Source organism: Gopherus evgoodei, chromosome 5, assembly GCF_007399415.2.
Source record: "Gopherus evgoodei ecotype Sinaloan lineage chromosome 5, rGopEvg1_v1.p, whole genome shotgun sequence".
Lineage (NCBI taxonomy): Eukaryota > Metazoa > Chordata > Testudines > Testudinidae > Gopherus > Gopherus evgoodei.
In genome coordinates, this window is record NC_044326.1 from 73,004,724 (window position 1) to 73,029,065 (window position 24,342).

The following is a 24,342-nucleotide window of genomic DNA, read 5'->3' on the forward strand; positions in this document are numbered from 1 at the left end:
GCTCCCCCATTAGCCTCAGCATCGCGTCCTGCCTCTGCTCTTCGCACTCATTTAATTCTTGTCCTGGCCTCTGGCACTGAATGCCTTGATGCATTAAGCTGTGCCCTATCAGTGCGGGAGGACTCCATGAGCTTGGAAAACATGTCATCGCGAGTGCGTTATTTTCGCTTTCTATCTGCGATAACCTCAGGAACGCAGATGATAGGGGGATCACAGAACATTCTACGCTCTATGATTCCTGGGGGGACTGCATAGTCACCTATGCTGCTGAGTTCGCTGCGCTAACCAAAGAGGAAATGAAATTCAAAAGCCCCGGGGGATTTTCCTTTGTACTTGGCTAGTGGATTGGAGGTCAAAGTGGTGTCCAGAGCGTCACAATGCAGCACTCTGGATAGCTCCCAGAGGCCAAGTACCAGTCCATTTGCATCTGCACTACCCCAAATTCGACCTAGCAAATTCGATTTAGTTGCTACTCCCTCACCGGGAAAAGTACAGAAGTCGATTTTAAGAGCCCTTTAGATCGACAGGAACGGGGTAGGTTGTGTGGACGCACTCATTTTAATTGACCTAATGCGACTGAATTCGACCTAACCCTATAGTGTAGACCAGGCTTTATACAAGCACAGTTTATTTCCCTTAGTTGTATGGGAAGGAGCTATACTAGTATAAAAGTGTATACTGTACAAATACTTCCACACTTGGAGGCTGAAGGGAGGATTGTTGTGGACACGGCCTGTGTTTTCACTGCCTTAAATTACTGTTTTGCCTTCCTAAGATATAAGCTATCACAGAAATATGACACTTATTGACTGAGACTCCAATCCAGCAACACATGTAAGCACATGGTGAGCTTTAGAATGTACTGAAGCCAGTGGAAGTTATTTCATGTTTAAAGTTATGCCATGGTTATGTGTTGCTGGATCAGATCTTAATCCCAATACACAACAGTAAGTAAATTTCAATGATTGTTATTGATCTCAAGTACCCGTCTGTGCCTTTCTCTGTCTTTGCACTTCTCTCGCACCCAGTCAATGGTGTGGAAGTCATCGTATGTTCCAACTCCAGGAATGGGTTCATCCAAGAGGTCCAGTAAGTGTGTTGAACTATTAATGCTTCCTCCATTTGTCATTGTATAATGAGTTCTGTGGCAGAGAAAGGATGAAAAATTATTACAGTCTGCAATAGAATATTGTTGGTGTAACCTTTCCCTATAAGTGCTTAATTATCAAAAATTGTGTATGGACAATCTCCATTTGGGGAAATTTCTACATATTAAGGTTTTGAATGTGGGGGCCGGAGGGTGTTGTATTTTTTCCCCCCAAATCACCACCATCTTTCTAGACATTTTTTAAATTAGTAGCTTGTTCAAATATGTTAGTGTAAAAGACTAAGGAAACAGAAAAGAATCAATCACTCCATCAGAACTCAGCTGGTTTATCATTCTAATGTATTTGTACTGCAACAGCAACCGAGGCTCTAGCTCTAATCAGGCCCCACTGTGCTAGGAACATATGAACACACAGCACAGACAGTGTCTGTGCCAAAATCACCATACTGGCCATAGCCATAAAGCACAAACGTTTATTATTTTAAATGTGCACATTATACAGCACTATCAATTAAGCACGTTAAAAAAAATAAAATAAAATAAAATAAAATAAAATAAAATAAATAAAATAAAATAAATAAAAGACAGCTGTTTGGAATACCTGTATTCATTAAATTTTCTCCTCCAAAGGGCTTCGCTTAGGGCCCATGGCTGTGCTGTCAGTACTTCATTTCTGGTATCAGCTCCAATCTGAATTTCAGCATTACTGACTTAATATTTCCATTGGTTAATATTCATCACACACAGTCTACAAGCTACTTGATTACTCTTGTGTGGGTTCTTGAGCAAGTTTGGTAGCACATTGTGAAAATGAGTAGCTTCACTATGGTTTTCCTACACATAATGCACTAATTTAGGAAAACTTAGCTGTAAAAATAAAAATCATAAAAAACTGGCAGAGGTGAGGCATGTGTCTAAAACTACTTTAACTCACTGTTGAAACTAACTAGTTTCAAGTTGATGATGTCCCTTTAGGTTACCACTATTTCTTGCCACATCCTTGATTAACAAATGTCTCATAGCCGCTGGTTATTGTAAAATAACATAAGCAGTGATAAAGTGATTAAAACAGAGAGCTGACATAGCAGCTATATAGTAACACAGGACCCAGAAAGCAGTGTATCCAAGTTTGAGTGGCCCGTGCCCAGTCCTTACTCCCTAGTCAGGCAGAGGCTGGAAAGTGCTGGTATAAAAAGCAAGGTCTCGTACTACTGTTCACTACCTCTTTTTACCTCACACATTTGCAGCACCAGCATTCTCCAAGATAGATGCTTCCAATGATAGGTTGAAGGAGCACAGAGGAGTGTGGAAGAAATAAATCAACCTTCTCTCAAACACAACACTGACTATATAAGGAACAGCAATCACAACAGCAATTATTTTTGAATCTCGACCCATGATTATGTTTTGCACAATCTTAATGTGGAGATTGAACACAGGATCAATTGTGCCAGTGTATCCTTTGGAAAAGTTGCTCGTCATGTCTTTAGAGATCAGCAAATGGAAACTAAGATCCTAGTCTATAATGCAGTAGTCAGCCTGCTCTTCTTATGTGCGAGATATGGGTGACATACTGAAGACATCTTAGTGTCTGGAGTGGTACCCACCTCGATGCCTTGGGAAGACCCTGCACCAATGCCAGTGTTCTCTCTGCAGCTAATATCACCAGTGTTGAGGCAAAGATTATGAAACATCACTTCACTGGGTTGGGTCATTGAGTGTGGATGGTGATACTTGTCTTCTGAAACAAGTCCTCTTTCTCAACTTGTCACGGTAAAGGACTCATGGGGGACATAAAAACACTACAATGGCACTCTGAAAGTCTATCTGAAGAAGGGAGGCATTAACCCACAGTCTGGAAGAGCTGGGCTTGCAACAGACTTCAATGCAGTCTGCTAAGAGACTGTTTTGAGAAGAGGATCACCTTGCTCAAGGGCTGCAAATGCCAAGAGGTACGAGAGGGATAGCAAATCCAAGGCAGGAGAGAGGGCACTCCCAGGTGCAGTACAGTACCACAACAATAAAAGCCATTCTGCAGTTATAAAATTCCAACACAGTAACAAGATCTTGGAAGATATGACCTGTGAGGAGCTAGACTGAATTTCTCACAAGGGAGGCCAGCACTGGAATCCTGGAATGTTCTTCACAGCACAGAATAAACCCAAGTTAGCTGAATAGCACTGTGAATAGTGAGGATTGCCATTGACAGCCAGGATCTCATCAACTCTTGAAAAGCTCAGGGGCAGTCCCAGCACTGGAGACCAGGGAAGCCCCAAACCCAGAAAGAAAACAAGTCTGACAATGCTAGGGAGGGGACCTCTCCCTTTAAGTACTGTGTGTTCTCTAGCGGATTTAAAACCCCGTGTTCTCAGTACTATCATGGTGCCACCAAGTTAGGCAGATATGAGCTAGGAGCTTCTCTCCACCTGCTTGGCTTTCATCTGCCCACCCTCCCCCAGCAATGCAAAACATAACAATGCCAGAGAATTTAGCTCGAAAGTGTTTATTTCTCTGAAACATTAAATCCCCCAAAACATGTGCCCCCACTATCACCACATTCCTGTGCTGCTTACGCTCAATCTTGCGTCTAGTCAATTGTCCTGTTCCCTGCTCAAGATGGCCACACTGTGGGGGAGGGTTAAAAGATCAAACATATGCATGGCAGGTACGTTTAATGTAGTATCAGATACAGAGTAAGAAAAACATGAGAAAGTACTTTAAAATCACGTGTGAGCTTTAGCTACCTTTACATTTTATGAGGTAAATTGGGCAACAGACAAATTTCAAAATATATAGGACTGTAAGACATTCGTGGTTACTTTTAAAACACACTCTGAGCATTGTTAATCCCTTGGGTTCGGAACAATTATTTCATGGCAGGCCAGGGCAAGTCCATGAGAATTTGGAATTCCAAACCTAAGAAAAAGCAACATTTTATCATTGCTGGGATGGAGGCTAGAATTGGTACAGTAGCTACTGTGCTATTCTCAGCCCCTCTGGCACCTGATAGTCCTGTCCATGGGGATGACTATTTATTATCAGTGGCTGAATGTCTGACAATCTTTTGGGGATGAGAAAGAGGACACAAGAGGGCATGTTTAGTGGCCTTGTGGCTGCATCCCAGAGAAGAGAGAAGAATACAGAAGAGTGGAAGGATGGTTTCCTTCAACAGGATACCAAGAAGAGAGAGAAGATGCTCTCACAGATTCGGTGATTATAAACAGGCAGACGGCTTCTCCTGGAGAATAGTGACACTATGTTCACAGCCATCACGCTAACCTAACCATGTCCGAAGCCCCTTGAAAACACTGTATTGCTGGAAGTACTTTATGCCCTTCCCCACTACAAGGGAACGGACCTTTCCTCACGCAGATCCCAAGACAAAGAATAGTGAAATTCCTACATTATATTGCTTGCCATGCCACATCCTAAGACATGGAGACAGTTTCTACATCACCTACATGATGTATAACCTCATCAGCACAACATGTGCACTCAGCACTTGCGTGTCTTGCCACAATTCCATTCATGTTAAATTGACCTTGCGAAGAGCAGGAAAATTCTTTATTTACAAACAGCCGTGGAAAGATGTAATAAATATCCTTGCACAAAGCATAATTAAGGACATACAACCGTAGGCCTTAAAGTAGGAACACAATGCATCCCTGAGCTGTGTCCCTGACCAATTTTAACCTTTAGCAGAGGCAGTCCATTTGGCTGTTCAGGAAGTCTCTCACCTTTGCCTCCCACCCACCTAAGAGGCTCTCTCCCTTCTCTCAAATGTTGCAAAACGCAGCAAGCACCTACCACATGGAAGCAGCTATTCCTCAGCAGCCCTCCAGTCATGAGGTACCCCCACTTCTCTGCAGTCTTCCAATGTACACACCACCGTCATTCTGCAGCTAATTAAACAGGTCCTTTCTCCTAACCAAGTGGCAGTAAAAGGCTTCATATGTCAGGGAAGCAGAGGATAAGATGAGTCTCCAGAATGACAACAGAAATCCAACACAATTGATGTCCACAGTGGTCCTGGGAGCAAAAGTTCTATTTCTCATTGCAGAAAACAGGCATGAGTATCTAAAGATACTGGTACCACAGTCCTTTCCAAACCACCCCACATCAATATGAAGAACCTGCCATGGTGACCAGCCAGGAGCATCATGGAGAAATACCTCTTTCTGCTGATGAACACTTGAGGCCTGGGTATAGGGGCACAGAAGGCACATGGGGTCGCATCAATGCAATTTGGGAACCCCAACAATAAAAACCCTCATTACCTCCTGTCAATTACCAAGCTTTATGACCAGAGTAGCAGCACCCTATTGATAGAAGCACAAACCTCCATGACAAAGCCCTGACAACTGATCTTCCAAAACTGGTAGCAACAGGTGTGTTAACCTCCTAGGCAGTGATGCCATGTGCTTCACTCTGTTGAGGGGAGCTCGTATTGTAGGTTTTTCGGTCCTTGCAGCTCCACGATGAGATCTGCACAGCGGCTGTTCCATAATTCTTCTCATGTTTATTTCCATTACATATTTTAATGCTTATTTTCTCACTTCTCCATGAATTCTCCCCCAGGGTTACATAATAATAATTGGAGATATACTATCTCCTAGAACTGGAAGGGACCTTGAAAGGTCATCTAGTCCAGCCCCCTGTTGTTTCATTCTCTCTTCAGGAGCTCAACCATCATTCTCTGTCGTCCTTTCACAGCTCAGTAGAGTTAAAAATAGCCATCACGAGGTTTTGAAAGCATCCGTGGATCATTTCTAGATTATGGAATAGGTTTTTTTTTTTTTAAAAAATAGCCTGTCAGCTAATAAGTTTTAACTTATGGGATAAGCCCTCAGTGGAGGAAACTTGTGGGCTCCTGCCCACGAATACCAGGGTGTAAAGGTTTCAAGGGAACTGCTGTCCAGAGATTTTTTTGGGGGGGGAGGGGGAGGAGAAGGGGAGGACAGGACATGGTAGGTTCCTGCGCTCACATTCCATGACATGAAATCCCACAGAAGGCACCAATGCATTCTGTTAAATTGATTTATAAGTCTGAGCCGGGGGGGAAAACGTTTGCACACATTTCAGTAAATATTATTTTAAGCAGAAGAAAGTATTTTATAACACACTTGCCACACCACAGGCATTGCAACACTCCTTCCATGCTATACCTCTTTCTTGGGTCAGATAACAACGGTGAGCAGAGGAAGGCTAACATCTAGGACACATGCAGTATTCTCTTTATAATCAATCAATAGAAACTATTAATTTGTCTAGGTGTTTGTCACATTACCCATCACTGTTGTATCTGAGCATCTACACAAATATCACTTCTATGCATCACTTACAGGTACTGAAAGATACCCCTCTTATTAACCAATGAGGTTCAGTAAAAAATTACAGACAAAACTTAAGGCTGGTTGTCTACACAGGAAAGTTAGGTGGACCCAGCAACATAACTCATGGGTGTGAAAAATTCATAGTCCTGGGAGACATAACCCAACCTAAGCTCCAACATAGACAGCACTAGGTAGACTAAAGAATTCTTCTGTTGACCTAGCTACCATCTCTTGGAAAGCTGGCTTTACTACAGTGACAGATTTACCACACAGTGAAAGAAGCCCCTGTAGTAAGTGTCCATGCTACAGTGGCACAGCTGTAGAAACAGAAATCACAATTTATGCAAAACTGGATACATCACTCCAACTGTCAATGCATGTCTCAGCTGACAAAGTTTGGACACAGATACCTGTCACAGGCTCAGTCCGATAGGAATGATACTAAAAATGTTTAGCACATATATTCACAGATCTCCAAACTTTCAAGAAGTGTATGTGTATATCCATTAGAGATGGGGAAACATAAAGTATGGACAATGTCACACAGTGAGTCTATGGTAGAGCAAGGAAAAGACCCCAGGTCCTCCTAAGGAAAAGTCCAGTTACTGGACCAACTAGCTTTTCTAGGAAGAACTGTTTTAAGAGCCTACCATGCTACAGTTATCACTGCTTAGACATCCCTAGTTTCCAGGGACAATCTCTAATAGAAGTACTCTGTCCTGCAAAAATGGCTAGTTACTATTGTTCCAGCTGTTAGCATTGGGTGACCAACAATGCTAGCCTTCTCCTAGTGAAAAAGGAAAATATTTCAACTGTGTGACTCACTGGCCACTAAAATCTATAATCAAGCTAATAAGTCTACTCTGGGGCAGGGATTAGCCCTCCCCACATCATCATTAAAACCTGCTGAGTGCTAAAATCAGAAGGAAGAGGAGCTTTTCAGAGGCAGTATACTAACCCCGCCTTGCTTCACCTTTGTGTCCCTTATCAGCAGTGACAGAGGGGGTCTCCTGAAGTACAGTACACATAGTTTCAGGTCATTTAAAATAGAATGAAAGTCCACAAAAAATAGGCTAGACATTTATGCCCATACATGTGTATTTCTATATCAATCCACGAAGATAGCGTTAAGCTTCTGATTAAAGCAGACAAAGGTTTACTGTTGTCTGTCTTCTGTCAAATAAATAGCAGTAATGAAGCACTTAAAAAACAAATCTTTGTGGTATGTACACAGGTTGTCATTCTACTTGAGAAAGAGTACCTAGTAAGCCTGATTCACTGGACAAAGCTTGGAGAACAGAAAAGCCAGAAGTACACATTTACACAATGAATGTGTGACAACAACCACCCCACCCCACACCAGAACAGAACAAAATAAAAAAACCTAGAGTTAAAAAAAATTTTTTTCAAGGGCAATAGGACTAAGAAGAGGGGTAAATGGCAGCATAACAAACCAAAAGCCTTTTTGAGAACCACATCCTCTGCCTGTAAGACTGTACTACATACCCAGAGGCTGTGCCTTTCATTTATCTCCAGTGAGTCCATATAACCTGCTACTAGTGGTGCCTGGAGATGAACCTAAGACGGTGAGGAAAGAAGGGGTCATACTGGAAAGGTTATTAAAAAAAAAAACAAAAAACAAAAACAAAAAAACCACCCACCCCAATGCTGTACAGGTAGAGCACAAAAACTTAAACCAAGATTATTCAATGTTTGATATTTAGGTGAGGGGAAAAAACACCCACATACTGTCACCTTGACTGCAACAGAAAAATAATTGTTTTATTTTTCAAACATGGTGAAATGTTTATCGGAAGGGTAATACATGATTAGGAAGGAATAACTAATACTATCATCTAGTTCTCATACTGTGCTCAGCACCTCACACACATATATGAGAAGCCATATATGGGCACCAGTTTAAAGACTTTATGGTCTACATAGACAAAATGCATTATATGGATTGGGGGAAACAAAGAAAGATGTGAACAGCATGGAAAAGATTTCACAGATTCCCTATATTCCAAGGCCAGAAAGGACCAGTGTGATCATCTACTCTTCCCTCCAATGTAACACCATCCATAGACTTCCCCAGAATAATTCCTACAGCATATCTTTTAGAACACACATAAAATAAATGTTTAAATGTCAGCAATGGGGAAAACCACCATGACCGGGTTTCAAAGTGTCACATGCCACATACATATAGCCTACTACACGTATGTATTTATTTACTGTCTTGCAGGCAAAGGCAGGACCCAACAGAGGAGATCTACAAGTGGGCCTATGGCAGTCATGACATTTGACTACATGTCCAGGCCAGATATACCTTCTGAGGTTTGGGAATACCTATTATAAACGCTAAACATAAAACATTACCAATCATACAGGCAAAGCATCCAGATAAACTATAACTAAATACTAGAAGAAATCTGGCTAATGGAGTCTGTCATTGGCAAAGTCAAATTTGATGAACTTATAGCATAAGAGCCTCCCCCCCATTTTGGATTCTGGCAAAGGAGGGGACCATGTTGAGCAGAGGCCAAGGCCACAGCACATAGTGTTAGGGCCAGAGGGCAGCCCAAGAAGACTGACCAATTCAAATCTAAGCCAGACCAGTCCCCCGAGATCTATAAGTTATGCTGGAGACCTCTTCAGTCACAGCCTCTCCCCACTCATCCTGGCTCTGAATTTGTCATTTCATCCATGGTCAGCCTAAACAACTCTTTTTAATGACTCTTCTTCCATTATAGATAAAATCATCCAGAAACAAATTATAGCTTTGGATGGGTGTGTGCACACATCTCCTACACACATGAATATGGAAAGTCACAATGTGGCCTTAAAGCTCTGTTGGTAGCTAGCTTCCACCCACCCACCCCGCACCAGACATTAGATGTGCCTATAATCAAGAGCCCCCATGCAAGGGTAGAGCCTAGCACACACAAGTAGATCTTATTCTTTCTGAGGTTTTGTACATATGTATGAAGAATTGTACTCAAGTTGTTCTTAGATAATAATATCCTCTATCCGGTATCTACAGGCAATAAGGCAGAGGTTCTCAAAACTGGGGGTCTGGACCCCCTCAGGAGGTCGCAAGGTTATACATGGAGGGTTGCAAACTGTCAGTCTCCCCCCAAGCCCCACTTTGTCTCCAGCATTATAAGGGTGTTAAATAGACACAAAAGTGGTTTTTAATTTATAAGGAGGGGGGGGCTTGCACTCAGAGGCTTGCTATGTAAAGAGATCACCAACACAAAAGTTTGAGAACCACTGCAGTAGGGGAATTTGTTGGTTTTGCTCCTTAATGTGAATGCTGACCATGCAATTAAAGTCATGTAAAACATACTTAGGTATCATGGTGATGGGTGCCTCAAATATATAGAATAATAATGCTATCAGTTACTGTGCTGTCTCATGGAAAAATGTTTCCCTAGATTTACAAAAAATATTGACGTCATAGGTCAAATCTGAGACCTTACAGTAAGACAGACAGACATTTTTAACATACACCATATTTAAGGGGTGTACCATAGCTACGCAAGTAAGTCACACAAAGTCAAATGCTGGATCTCTTAAACAGTTTTGAGAATTTCAAAACACATTTTAAATAAGTTGCTGCACACGTGTTATGTGCACATAGAGCCTGAATCCAATGCTTACTTAAGTCAATCTGAGTTTTCACTGATTCAGTGATCAGGCCCATTATGTGCACTGCCTTGTTTTTAAAATCGGGAATCTGAGTAAATGGTGAAGATGCACATTCCCCTTCAGAATCACTTGGAAACATCAAACTCCGTGAGCACATCTGCGACAAGCTGGCAGGCAAGAGAACTCTTGATACTTTGGAAATATCGAAAAAGTCTGACTGTCAAAATGGTGCAAAACTGGCTCATAGGAAAAAAAAAGTTACCAATAAAAATCTTCGTGTTGGACAATCAGTATCATCTTATAATTCAGTACTGTAGTACTTCATGTAAATATCCTTCATTATTACTGCATGAGACAGCTGGGGGAAAATGACAGTAGTCAGTACTTAAAGGGATGTTTCTAAAATAAACCAAACCACTTTACTCTGAATTTTTTAAAAGACATATTACAGATGAAAGTAACACCTAAGATAGTAAAACTGAAAGATAGATAAAAGAAAGATTTTACTTGTGCACTTGACAGTACTTTGCATAGTCAGTTGGACATATCCATCAAACACATATCACTTTACTTCACACACAAAGCAGTTCGCATTTCAGCATCAAAAACCCATTTTCCTGACTGCAGTATTTGTAACTGTTTTTTTAAAATTGGCTGGATTTCAAATTGACAATGTCTCTAATTTTAGATTAGCACAACAGGGAGCATAAAGAGAATTGTGGATGAGTCAAGTATAGTGTATGAAGAGTACAGCCTAAAGCCAAGTTCAACGAAGTTCAGACCATATATTCACTTCACATTTATATTACTATAAAGCATGTTTGTTCTGAATGAAGAAGGTTGTGGAGCACAATGAAAGATAAATCATCATATAATAAATAAATGGTTTTTAAAAATTTGATATGTGTCACATGGCATATATTTGGATTGAAATAACCAAAGCTGATAGGCTCTTTTACAATAGCAAGGACTAAGGAAAATTTATTGGGTCTGATTATACTAATAATGATATAATTTGATATCTCATTTCATCAGGAAATGTCAGTATAGACCTTTATTGAACTAACTAAGCCTCACAAGACCACACTGAATTAAACCACTACTTTATAATTGCTAAAGTGCAGCCATTTTGGGGGTGAGCCAATGGAGCTGTTTAAGGTTTAACAGTACACAGCAACACTATAAAGCAATTTTGCAATGTGGATATTAATTTTGTCTCCATATGCAGATATAGGCAATCTTTTGTCTTGTCACTAAATGTTTTTTTCATCTTGTTTTTAGTTATGAAAAAGTCCTCCCCCCACACATGATTTAAGAAACTTGCTCTCCGCATCAATAAGTACTTATTAATTTGTTAAGAGTTTATACCATTAAAAACCATGCAGGTATGTTTCCTGGTGTATGTTTCCATTTTTACTGTTAGCATTTCATGCCCATTTTTATCTCAAGATGACAAAAACATGAAATATCTTTGTACTGAATCTCAGAGAGAGGAAGCATATTTTTGCCAACTGCGTGTGGCATAAACTTTACATTTGAGGCAAAAATTTTCTACTGACTGTTTTTAGGTAACATGAATTAACCAAATGAAGATTTGCAGGAAGTATGATCTATTATTCAATTGTAAGCCGATCTCAATCTAAAGTCACTCCAACAAACGGAAGTATCATGAATATTGTTCAAGATAATTTGATCAAAAGTTATAGAATGACCTGAATCACACTTGGAGCTTCCTGGTTGGCTGCAAGTGATGTCACCATCTTGTCAACACTCAGTACAGCTCTGGATGGTTTTCTTTAGAGGGTGTATAAATTGTGTTTTGTAAGAGCAATAATGACATACTAGACAGAGCATGTTACAGGATTACTGCCCTCAGTGGGTGCTGCAAGTTCCTCTGCCTTTGGCTTTATGCCCTATATCATCACCCTATATGTGTAATAATTGCCTAGAAAAATATAGCCTATTCTGTTAAAATGCTTAAATAAAATGCACAATGGTAAAACAAATTATACTGAGTGTCTTGAAGCTTTCATCTGTATTTCCTCTTTACAGAATTATTGCAAAACTACATTCTGCGATGTTAGGCAACCAAAAAGGCCAAACAATCTGCAGCGGAACAACAAGTATCATCAACCAAATTTTCACAATTGATTCTATAAACCAACCTGCAAAATTATCCAGCACAAAGGCATTTTGGTCAGAGAACACTTGTGTTCAGAAAGTAATAGTTAAGACAAGAACATTTTAATTTCTACAGACACACACTATACAAGAGAAAAGGCAACTAGTTCTAATGTAGCTTATTGCACATTATCTAAAGAACCACAAAAGCTGCTCATAACAAGCACTGAAATACAAGCTGCAAATGCTGAATAAGTAAATGCATGGCCTAATTACTTCTCTGTAGAAATAAAAGCTTGAGTGTTAAGATTAAAGAACTTAGAATTTCCATACCATCCAGAAAAAACAATTCATTTTATGTAAATCAAGCTATTATTCTCAAACTATTCTCAAATTCCATCACAAAACATGGTTTTCTAAAACAACAAATATTGACATTTCAATGTTACGTTAACCAACTTCAAGAGGAAACTAAATTGAGAAAGGCCTACAGTACTTAATTAGCAGAGATACCTTTTTGAGCAGAAAAGTTCAACCAGACGGACCTAAGAGAGAACCAATCAAAGGAGACTTTTTCCTGACTTGGAAGGTATGATTTTACTCTATTTCCACTGATACAGAATCTACTTCTCTTCCCAATACTACACAAAATCTTTTACATATTTTGCTTTAACATCTACAATGTAGTCTAAGAAATCAAAGGTTGTGCCCATGCACATAAAAAGATATTTTTATCAATGTTGGGAATGACATCACATTCATTTAAAAATCCTGATATCTGTGAGCAAGAAAATAATAGAAATGTAGGACTAGAAGGGACCTCGATAGATTTAATCTAGTCCCCTGCACTGAGGCAGGACTAAGAATTATCTAGACCATCCCTGACAGGTGCATGTCAAACCTAGTCTTAAAAACCCCCAATGACAAGTATTCTACAACCTCCATAAGTAATTTGTTCCAGTATTTAAACTACTCTTACAGTCAGGAATTTTTTCCTAGTGTCTAACCTAAATCTCCCTTCTACAATTTAAGCCCACTATTTCTTATCATGTCCTCTGTGGATAGGGTAACAATTCACCACCATCCTCTTTATTACAACCTTTTACATACTTGAAGTGCTAATACTGGAAGTATCAACTGCACAACCATGTATTTCTTTAAAAAAACAGATGTTGATTTAATTAATATATTGCATTTTAATACTGTTTCTTTTAAATCTCAAACATTCTAGGAAAGAGTTAATTCTGAAAGCATGTACAGAAACTTCCAAGACCAAGGTAATCAGTATTCCCCTTAAGTTATCTAAAAAGGATGAAATTGCTTCCTTCACAAAATTTCTACCAGTTTGGTCATAGTAAACTACAAAAAAAATTGATACATTTATTTTCTTGGTGAAATGGAAGAGAAGTTTAAAAAGGCTATCGCATACCAAAAATGGAGTCACTAGCTGATGTGATGTGAAGCAGGACTAATCTGCACACAGAGAAAACAATCAAAGGACAATACAAGGATCAGTAAGGGCTGGATTCTTTTCCTACAAAATCAAGCTAAACAAATTGATGCAGCAATTAAAAGCCCTGTTTCAAAATTGAAAACAGCCTACCACACAGACATGCAAACACACAAGACATTGAATCATACCACAAATTCATTATACCTCTTTTATGCAATTCTCTTAGTGGAATGTTGTCTCCCCCCCATCGTATGGTAAATAAGGATCAGAGATACATCCATGAGCGTAACAAACAAAAAGAGTGTTTGTTAGTTCAGAACAACCGAACCATTTCTTACACAACAGCAGCAGCAGGCTGGGAAGCTGCCATATTTGATCAGGATTTGGACTATGTGCTGGCTTGTTGCAGCAACTGGGTTCTTCCATCGATGATGTCATCAAAGGGAAATTATTGCAGCCCGGTTGCTAGTGGCTACAATCTAGCAGTGCTTAAAGGCGGAACAGCAGACTTAATCAACGCAGCCTGCTATGCCTGAAGGTGACTAAGCTTGAAGTAAAACAGAATGAACTGGTTTTAAGACTATCAAATGCACCAGGCCACACAAGTTAACAGTGAAGATAAACTGCAACACTACAGAAAAGGCAGCCATTTTTGCCCTGGGGCTTGCTTTCTACAGTAAAATCCAAACAATACCCCCTAATTGCTTAGAATAAAGAAATGCTTACAGTTCATTTAAGTTATAAGAAAGATGTACACAGTGACAGAGAAATCCAACTTCACTCCTAGTTTATCAAATGTGTCTTTTGAATACTAGGATTTAAATATAAACATCAATATGAACTGTAATAATGGCACAAATGTCTGAATGACAGCTCAAAGGCACTTCCAAATTTTAAGACTCAAAAAATGTGAGCTTTTCTCTCAAAGACAAGTTTACATTTCAAAGTATAAAAACACAGGACAAAACAGATATCATCTTGCAGCTTTTGTACTTGTTTCATCCACATTTCTACTGACATCCCCGCAAAGGTATTTAAACAATCAGACATTTAAAATTATTATTTACAAGGAGATACAAACCAAGGATCTGCGGCCCAGATCCTCAAAAGCATTTAGGCACCTAACTCCCTTTGATTTCAATGTGAGTTAGGTGCCTAACAACCCTTGAAGATCTGGGCCTAAATCAATAAATTGTAGCAGAAAACAGAAACTGAGGTTCTGCCCTCCACTATTTTATTATTTATTATTGTTGTTATTTTGTGGCATCCAAATTTAGTTCTTTGGCCAAGTTGTTTCAGGAAGAACAGTGTAGCTTGGTAGAAATCGAGAAACAGTTCTGTCCCAAGATCCAATGGATCATGTTTTCGGTCTTAATCCACATTTGACCCTTAGAGCTTGTTTACACAAAAAAGTTGCACCAGTGTAACTTAAATTTGTGCAAAACATGTAGACAACATTATTATGGTTTTATTTAAACAGATAATGACAAATTAAATTTAAGCTAAAGTCAGTGTCTCTATGGGTCAGATCTAAATGACAAAGTTTTCCAGGAATAACTACAGTGGTCAGAAGTGTGAAAAATCCACACCTCTACCTGACACAGCTATGCCAGTAAAACCCTGAACAGCTCTTCCTAAGTGGCTGCTCCTAGATTTGTTGCCAAATAGAGTCCTTTCTTTGAATAGCCTTAGAAACCCGTATGCTCATTTTTCTTCTCAAAGATGAGTGATTTTTGCATTCCCATTGTTGATAATTGCGCTGTACATTCCCTTCCCTGCCCTCCAACACAATGAAAGTGTTTTTTCAAGAGCAAGATACAATGCATGCCAACCTGACATAAATATGGATAGGCACATGACTTTTCTTTTCTCATACAAGTATATGTGCACAGGATGGAGTACTGATCATCATAACAATGGACATAAGTCTATAGATTATGCATCTGTTACAGCAGGGTCTGGTGCCACTTTCACTTGGTGGGTGCTGGTCTGTGGATAGCTTGCTTCTGATGATGAGCTTGGTGAAGTGGAGGGGCGGTTGTTCAAAGGTCAGAAGACGGGGTGCAGGAAAGATTTATTTCAGGATGTGGGTCTCATCAATTTTCAGTTATAATTGTTTAATGTCCCTAAGGGTATCATTTAGTCATGGGTATTTTTAGTAAAAGTCATGGACAGGTCAGGGAGTAAACAAAAATTCATGGTCTGTGACCTGTTGATGAATTATACTATAAATACTCCTGACTAAACCTTGGAGGGGAGGGAGGAGGCACACTGCTGGGAGGAGAAAGAGTGGGGAGTGTCAGGGAGGCGCTGCTCGGAGTGGGGACTCAGGGCCCGCTACCAGGGGCCGTCCAAGCAGCGGCTGGTGTGGCAGTCCCCGGGTCTTTCCAGCAGCGGTTGGTGTGGCTGTCCCTGGGACCACCTTGGAGCCAGCTGCTTGGGCAGCGCCCTGGGGTCAGCCACACTAGCTGCTGCTGAAGTCATGGAGCACTAATGATACCCCATATGGGTTCCAGTGTGGGTGGTAGGTGACAACCGTGGGTGCTCAGAAAAAGGTTTTTCCCAGACTGAAGCAGGTTCTCTCAGGGTATTTTGGTGGCCCATTCCAAGAAGAGTGTTTACATTATTTCTATGGTATCTGTGCAATTTTGGGGTAAATTCAGAATTAGCAATCTGTAGTGTTAATTAGCTAGATCAGTGGTTCTCAAAGCCGGTCCCCCGCTTCTTCAGGGAAAGCCCCTGGCAGGCCAGGCTTGTTTGTTTACCTGTCGCATCTGCAGGTTCCACCGATTGCGGCTCCCACTGGCCACAGTTCACCATTCCAGGCCAACGGGGGAAGAACGGCCAGCACATCCCTTGGCCTGCGCCGCTTCCTGCAACCCCCAGTGGCCTAGAGCAGTGAACCGTGGCCAGTGGGAGCCACGATCAGCCGAACCTGCAGACACGGCAGGTAAACAAACTGGCCCGGCCCGCCAGGGGCTTTCCCTGCACAAGTGGCAGACCGGCTTGGAGAATCACTGACCTAGATGTTCAAAAATTCTGAACTCAGTATGTACAGTGTTACAGTTCATAAGAGAATAACTGATGTTAGAATTTCCTTCATTTCATAGGACATATTAAGGCCTTCTTTTTAAGCTAGTAATTTGTACATCTATACATCTGGTACTTTGAGGAAAAATGGCTTAAGAACAACTCACAAGTGGCTAGCAGGCTCAAAGGGTAACTTGTTTCCAAAGAAATTTCATCATCATTACATACTAAGATCTCAATCCTGGAAACCTGAATAACTTTACAAATCTGAGTAGTCCCATTGTTCTCAAGGGACAATTCTATCATGTTTCTCAGAGCATGTCTACAGTGCATTGGCACCACTGCAGCAATGCTGCTGTAGTGTAGACATTTGCTATAGTGATGGAAAGATTGCTGCTTCCCCTCTCTAGAGGCAGTTAGTTGGTAGAAGAATTCTTCCATAGAACTAGCTGCATCTACCGTGGGGTTAGGTTGATCTAACTACATCTCACAGCATGTGAAATTTTTCACAGTCCTGAGAGAAACAGCTAGGTTAACCTAGGTGTTGACCAGGTTTCAGGTGAATAAATCTGCAGGACTGAACCTTTAATTCCATGTTTGGAACTGTCGCTACATACACCATTTAGTCTTATGCATAGGTTACATTTGAAGAATTATTTCTAAAGGCTCAGTCATTTTCCTCCCTGTTGTTCTTCAAAAGTGAAAAGTTTCTTCTCCTTGTTCTACAGAGAATTCCACAAAGAACAGCAGTCTTTCAAAATGACTGCTAGCTCAATTGTTCTCATTGGGACTGAAGCCACATCTCTCTTCATCTGATGGTCATTTCAAGAATGAAAATGGACAAGAGTAGATTCACTTCCAGATAGTATAGGGGCAGCCACCATCCTGTGAAGAGCTTGGCTTCCCCGTCATTGACAACAGAGGAAGACACTGATCATTTTGAAAGAGTTCAAACCTTGTGAGTTTCTCTGAAGATTTACTATACCAGTATTGGCAAAAGCACCCCTGTATACACCCTATACACTATTGTAATAATCTTTGCATAAAATATGCCTTGTGAGCTGTGATGTTATTGACATGATGTCACGGTATTTTTCCCACTTTGAACTTTAGCATCCAAAAAGTGGGGACCTGCATTTACCCTTCTAAGCTTAATTCCTAGCTTAGATCTGACAGCGCCACCACCAGCCAAAATATAGTGTTTGGCACACTTTCTGTTCCCCCAAAACCTTCCCTGGGGAACCCAAGACCCAAACCCCCTTGGATCTTAAAACAAGGAGAAATAAACCATCCCCCCTCCTTTCCCCCTCCCAGACTTTCCCCTCCCTGGGTACCCTGAGAGGCTACACTGATCCAAACTCCTTGGATCTTAAAACAGAGAGAAATTAACCTTCCCCCCACCCCGCCTCCTTCCCCCCCACCAATCCCTGGTGAGGTCAGACCCAATCCCCTTGGGTCTTAAACAAGGGGAAAAAATCAATCGGGTTCTTAAAAAAAAGCTTTTAATTAAAGAAAGAAAAAAGTAAAAATTATCTCTGTAAAATCAGGATGGAAAATGTTTACAGGGTATTCAGCTCATATAGACTAGAGGGACTTCCCCACCCCGTCAGCCTGAGATTCAAGTTACAGCAAACAGAGGTAAAAATCCTTCCAGCAAAATACACATTCACAAGTTAAGAAAACAAACATAAGACTAATCCACCTTTTCTAGCTAGTACTTACTATTTTGAACATGAGAGACTGTTTCAGAAAGACTGGAGAAACCTGGGGTACACGTCTGGTCCCTCTTAGCCCCAAGAGCGAACAACCAATAAAAACAAACAGTACAAAGACTTCCCTCCACCAAGATTTGAAAGTATCTTGTCCCCCCATTGGTCCTCTGGTCAGGTGTCAGCCAGGTTCACTGAGCTTCTTAACCCTTTACAGGTAAAAGACATTAACCCTTAACCATCTGTTTATGACACATGAACTGACCTTATAGATCATCCTTGCAACCAAGGTCCTATAGTTGCACTAAATCTTGTACAAAGGTCAAGTAAGGTGTCTATGAAAAGGCTGTAATTTGGCGGTTATGATTATGCTGTGTGTATCATTTTTGTATCTGAAGTTATTAATATTGGTTGTGCACTTGTATCTCAATGTATTTGATTCTAAGTAGAACCAGTGAAGCATTTGGCCAGGTTTTTGAAAAGGAACTCTTCAGATTAAGTGCCCAATCAAGAAACACTTAACTGACAATGAATCTTGGGAGTCTCCAATCCACATATGAGAAGCCTTCCTAAGAACATCTGAGGTAGCATGTGAGCAATTGCTGCTCTACCTGTAAAGAACTGAGTCATGCATGGACATGTGACTTGCCCATGTGACTCCAAGCTTCATTTGCTGCTGTGATTTTTCCACAATAAGAACAAAGAGGTGTCCTTCCACATGGCAGAGTATATAAAAGGCCCTGGAAACCCCTCCATTCTGTCTTCAATCCTGCTTCTTACCTCTGGAGGAACTTTGCTACACTGAAGCTCTGAACAAAGGACTGAATAACCTATCCAAATCTGTGGATGTACTCCAGAGACTTGATTTGAACATGCAGTGTATACCATCACTGCTACAAGCTGGAACCAAGAATTTTGCCATTACTGTATGTAATTGACTCAATTTAACCAATTTTAACTCATCTATATTTTTCTTTTTATGAATAACCTTTAGACTTTAGATTCTAAAGGATTTGCAACAGTGTGATTTCAGAGTAATCTGACTTGTATATTGACCTGGGTCTGGGGCTTGCTCCTTTGGGATCGGAAGAACCTTTTTTCTTTTACTAGGGTACTGGTTTTCATAACCATTCATCCCCATAAGGAGTGGCACTGGTGGTGATACTGGGAAACTGGAGTGTCTGAGGGAATGGCTTGTATGATGACTTCTGGTTAGCCAGTGGGGCAAACCGAAGTCCTGTCTGTTGGGCTGTTTGCTGTGCCTTAGAAATGCAGGAACACCAACCTTGGGCTGTGACTGCGCTGCTCTAAGCAATATGTCCTGAACTGATACTCTCAGTAGTGTCCTGCCAGAGGCTGCTTCATTACATGAGGCACCATTTGAAAACTAATAACCCACTGCTCAATAATATGCTGAAATGTGTATAGCAACATTAAATGGACAGTTATCAGCTGAAATTAAGTTTGAAATGTGTTTACCAGACAAATCCAGGTAAACTAGTTTCTCTAAGACAAAGGACAGATGACGCCTCTAGCCAGCTGTCATCAAAGTTGAAGGGCAACCACCTATCCAGTGGCCATTCTTTGGCAAGGAAGGGTGGCAGGAACACACAGATCTGCATTTTAGAAAAAAACAGGATGGAACCTCTTTCACCTGACTCTTTGTCTCCGTCCCCACAGCGGGAATGAACTTTATAGAGGGGCAAACCTCAGGAAAATGTATTTTTAAAGGGTGTCTGAACTATAAAAATGAGGGGCAAACACACTCAATTTCTCTCCCTGGCCATCTCTCTCTTTTTCACCTATGAAGACAAAAGAAACAGCCTTTGAGAGCAGATCCTGGCCTGAGAATTTTGTCAGCAATGTTACTGGGAACAAGCGGTGAGAGATTTCACCTTGACCCAAGTCTAGTTTTACGTGTTAGTACTAGGAAGCATTTTATCTTTATTTCTCTTGTAACCACTCCTGATTTTAATGTCTTATACTCTTACTGACTTAACACCGCCCTCTCTCTCTCTAGTTAAATAAATATGGTTTTTTTCTTTAGTTTAATCCAGTGTTGTCTTTAAACTGAACTGAGCAGGTAACTCCATTTAAAGCAGCAGTACACTGACCCCTTACAGGGACAATGGACCACCATATCTGGACTGTTCAGGAGAGGGCTGGGCAGTGCAGAACACATTTTTGGGGAGAAACCCAAAACTGGGAGTGAGGTGGGGTCATTCTGCAAGTGGTAACCAAGGCAGATGGAAGCCAGAGCATGAATGGAGCATACTGACAGGCTGCTGGGGTCGGCATTGCTGGACCAAGACTGTGGCTATATAGAGACATTCAGAGTGTGACCTGCATGCTGGCAGGCTGACTGCAAGTGACCCATGTTGGAATCTACGGCAGTAAAGCACAGTGAGGTACCCAAGGTTGCAGCGTGGGGGTGACAGCCACTCAGTGGTCTGCACTGCACCACAGAATGTTATAAATGGCCTCTTCTGGCGATGAAAAATTATAACAGACTTGATATGTTTCAGAGGAGTTCCTTATTAGTCTGTATCAGCAAAAGCGAGGATTCCTTGTGGCACCTTAGAGACTAAATTTATTTGGGCATAAGCTTTCGTGGGCTATAACCCACTTCATCAGATGCATGGAGTGGAAAATACAGTAGGCAGGTATAAACACACAGCACATGAAAAGACTGGAGTTGCCTTACCAAGTGAGGGAGCAGTGCTAACGAAGTCTGATTAGGGTGGCTGTGGCCCATTTCCAACAGTTGACATGAAGGGTGAATATCAGAGGGAAAATTACTTTTTGTAGTGCTAATAAAGCCAAATCAATCATGGTCTATATGGCTCATTCCCAACAATTGACAAGAAGGTGAGAGTATCAGAGGGAAAAAAATTTTTTGTACTGACTCAGCCACTCCCCTTCTTTATTCAGGCCTAATTTGATGGTGTCAAGTTTGCAAATTAAATTCCAGTTCTGCAGTTCCTCGAAGTCTGTTTTTGAAGTATTTTTGCTATTTCTTTTGAAAACTGCCCTTTTCCCCCAGAACCACTCAACAGTGAGGGCAGAAAGGAGAGGAAAACTAGACTGTGTGTAAGAGAAAGTAGAAGGTGCAGGAGTGAGGAGAAAACTGGATATGAAAGGGGATATGGAAATTTGTGATGTATATGTAGGAGAATGTATAAAGATGCAAGAAGCAGGAGGAACTTGGAAAACAGGAAGTAGGGGGAAATGAGAGGATAGTACAAAGATGTCGCAATTACCCCACAACTAGGTGTAAACAAAAAAAACCCCAAGAAATCCAGAGTTAAAGGTTAAATTTAACTTAAGTTACGCAAACACATAGTTAAAGAACCTTTCTCTGTTGTGTAACGATACCACAGGGGGTTGGGGAAATCTAATGTCTTTAAAAATCAGTTTAATCTGGGAACAAATACTAAAATGCCGTAAATCAAAATCAAAATGTTTTTTGCCTCATGTTACTATAGGGTAGAGTTATGGTTGTTTGAGTGTCCTAACTATGCATTTATTTACCTTAAAAACACTTGGATTTCTTTTAAGTTTAATCATTCTAAATTCCCAAATTTACAGTGCTTGGTTTTGGAATAGTGACATCTAATTTTTTTTCATATGTACTGTCAATCTTAACATTTTTTTTCTGGGAATAGTATAGCAGAAGCTGGTAGTGACTAACACTTCCCATGCTAAAAAGATTCTTCCCACATTTTCTCTGAGATGCTCTCACATTTCCATAGGTTGCAGCAAGCCTCTGGTACTTGGCAGGGGGACAGCTCAAGTATAGAAGTGCATTTTCTTTGCCCAGTGAAACTTTACTTAGATTTTGCTGAAGAGATAAATGATTAAAAATCATCATTCCCGTTCCTTGTTTGCATGCCTCAGGAATGTTTTGGCAGATGCCTAAACAACAGTTTAAACATATGAACATTTCTAGGCTGACCACCGACTGAAACCAAAGCAGCAGCACCCTCACTGCCTACTGGGAACATCTGAGAGATGCTGGAGCAGTCTCCCCTTCCCGCAACACCCAGTTTCTCACTTCTTCTTTCCCACCCCATAAAGACGGGAGCAATTGTGGCACCTTAGAGACTAACATTTATTTGAGCATAAGCTTTCGTGGGTCAATGAAAGCTTATGCTCAAATAAATTTGTAACTAAGTACTCCTGTTCTTTTTGTTGATACAGATTAACACGGTTGCTATTCTGAAACTTTTCCCTGCCCATGTTTCAGTATCCATCTCCATCCTATCCAGGCTCCTTATCTCAATGTACTCCCTCCTTCTTTCACACCTCCAGCTCTTGGCTCCTCACCATTCCAATCTGCTACACTGGGCCCAGAAGAGGGATCACTGAAAGCACAGGAAAAAACAGATTCCTGGCTCTCCATTCCAGACCTAGACAGCCTGGCTGTCAGGAGCTGCAGTTGAAGAAAGAGGCCTGTTTAGCCCCCTGCAGCCGCAAGGGAGACAATTATGGTCAGGGCCGGCCCACAACATTTTGGCACCAGAGATGAGGCTCAAATGATGCCCCCATGCCCCTTCGCTCGGGCCAAAACTTTGAAAGGTCTCAGTTCTGCCTTCTTCCAGCTCTATTCCTCTTATGGTACTGCTCTGCTATCTATCCCAAAAAAGGAGATCTTAGAACGCCTTGTTCAAAAATTTTAAACTAACACTTAACTTTCAAACGCCTGAACAGCAAATGTAACTTTTCTGTCTGCATAGTAAACAGTAGCATTTTTATCTGTTTGAACAATCAAAGTGGTGCTTTCCCTGCCTTCTTGGTTGCAAACATTTGAACTGCTTCCTCAAGGTCCACAGTCTGGGCCAGCTCATGATCTATTGACAAGGTTGCAAGGCTGACCAGCCTCTCCTATGTCATTGTGGAACATAGATGTGTTTTTATTAACTTCAGCTTGGAGAAGTTGTGTTCTCCACTGGCAACTGTTACAGGAAGTGTTAGAAGTATGAGCTGATCAACAAAAACATTTGGAAAGAAGGTGGTCATCTTATTTGTGCACATATATTCCAGAACAGCCTTTGGAGTTGATCCTGCTGAAATGTATCTTGAAAGGGATTTCAGTTCATCTCCTAAACCACTCGCATCAATATTGTGCATGTCATCATGTGTCAGCACTGTCTTCTAGTGCCCTGCATTGCCGGTGTAGGTCTTCTTCAGGTATAGTGAGGAGTTTTGGAATAACATTCTACATCCCAAATATACTGCTGTGTTCCTTGAGCTACATGAAATGTTCAACTGACTGTATTGCACAATCTAGCACCTGGTTAAAGAACTCAACTTTGAATTGTTTGGGGCCTCTTATGGGATAATCCCGTGCCTCGTAATCAAAATGTCATCTTCGGTGACTCTTGTATTCTTGAATGGGTGGGAAAAATGTCAGTGTGAAGTTCCTCTGCCAACTTCTGTGCACTCTTCAGAACTTTGAAATCCCTCATCTCACTGGTAAGACTGTAGGTATGACTTTGCTTTGTCCAGTTGTTCCATTGCTCCAGATATACCAAGGTCAACACCTTGGTGTCTCTTGCTTACAACAGTATGTCATGCCGCCACATAGAAATTTGAAGTTATGTATGTTCTAGTGATTCCATTTCCCTTTGTCACTGTTCTCCCACAAACAGTTCCTATCATAGCATTAACCTCCATAATGGCAACTATGGCATCATCTATCTTCCCAATTTCATGTTTGATGGACTTTATTGCCTCCACTCGACTTTCCCATCATGTGGCACTCAGTGGTTTCAGTGTCAGAGAGGATGCTCCCAGATGTTGCTTCAAATTTGCCATCAATGAGTTGATGCAGAGAAAATACATAGATGCTTTGAATTACATGAAAAAATTCAGCAGCCTCACTAGAGGCTGACACTACATCACTGACCACCAAGTTCAATGAATGAGAACTGCATG

General features: G+C 40.9%; 1 protein-coding gene and 1 long non-coding RNA gene across 2 annotated transcripts in view; both read right to left on the reverse strand.

Moving 5' to 3' along the window:
• The window catches only part of CLCN3 (chloride voltage-gated channel 3), a 112,895-nt gene that overhangs the window by 38,401 nt on the left and 50,152 nt on the right, over positions 1-24,342 (reverse strand). The window contains 1 exon segment of the mRNA XM_030563203.1: positions 986-1,142. Within this exon segment, the coding sequence (XP_030419063.1) occupies positions 986-1,142 (157 nt within the window).
• LOC115651908 lies at positions 8,203-14,012 on the reverse strand. The gene is made up of 2 exons (XR_004000484.1): positions 13,871-14,012; positions 8,203-10,450 (listed from the first exon to the last, which is right to left on the reverse strand). It is a non-coding gene; the product is annotated as an uncharacterized LOC115651908 (long non-coding RNA).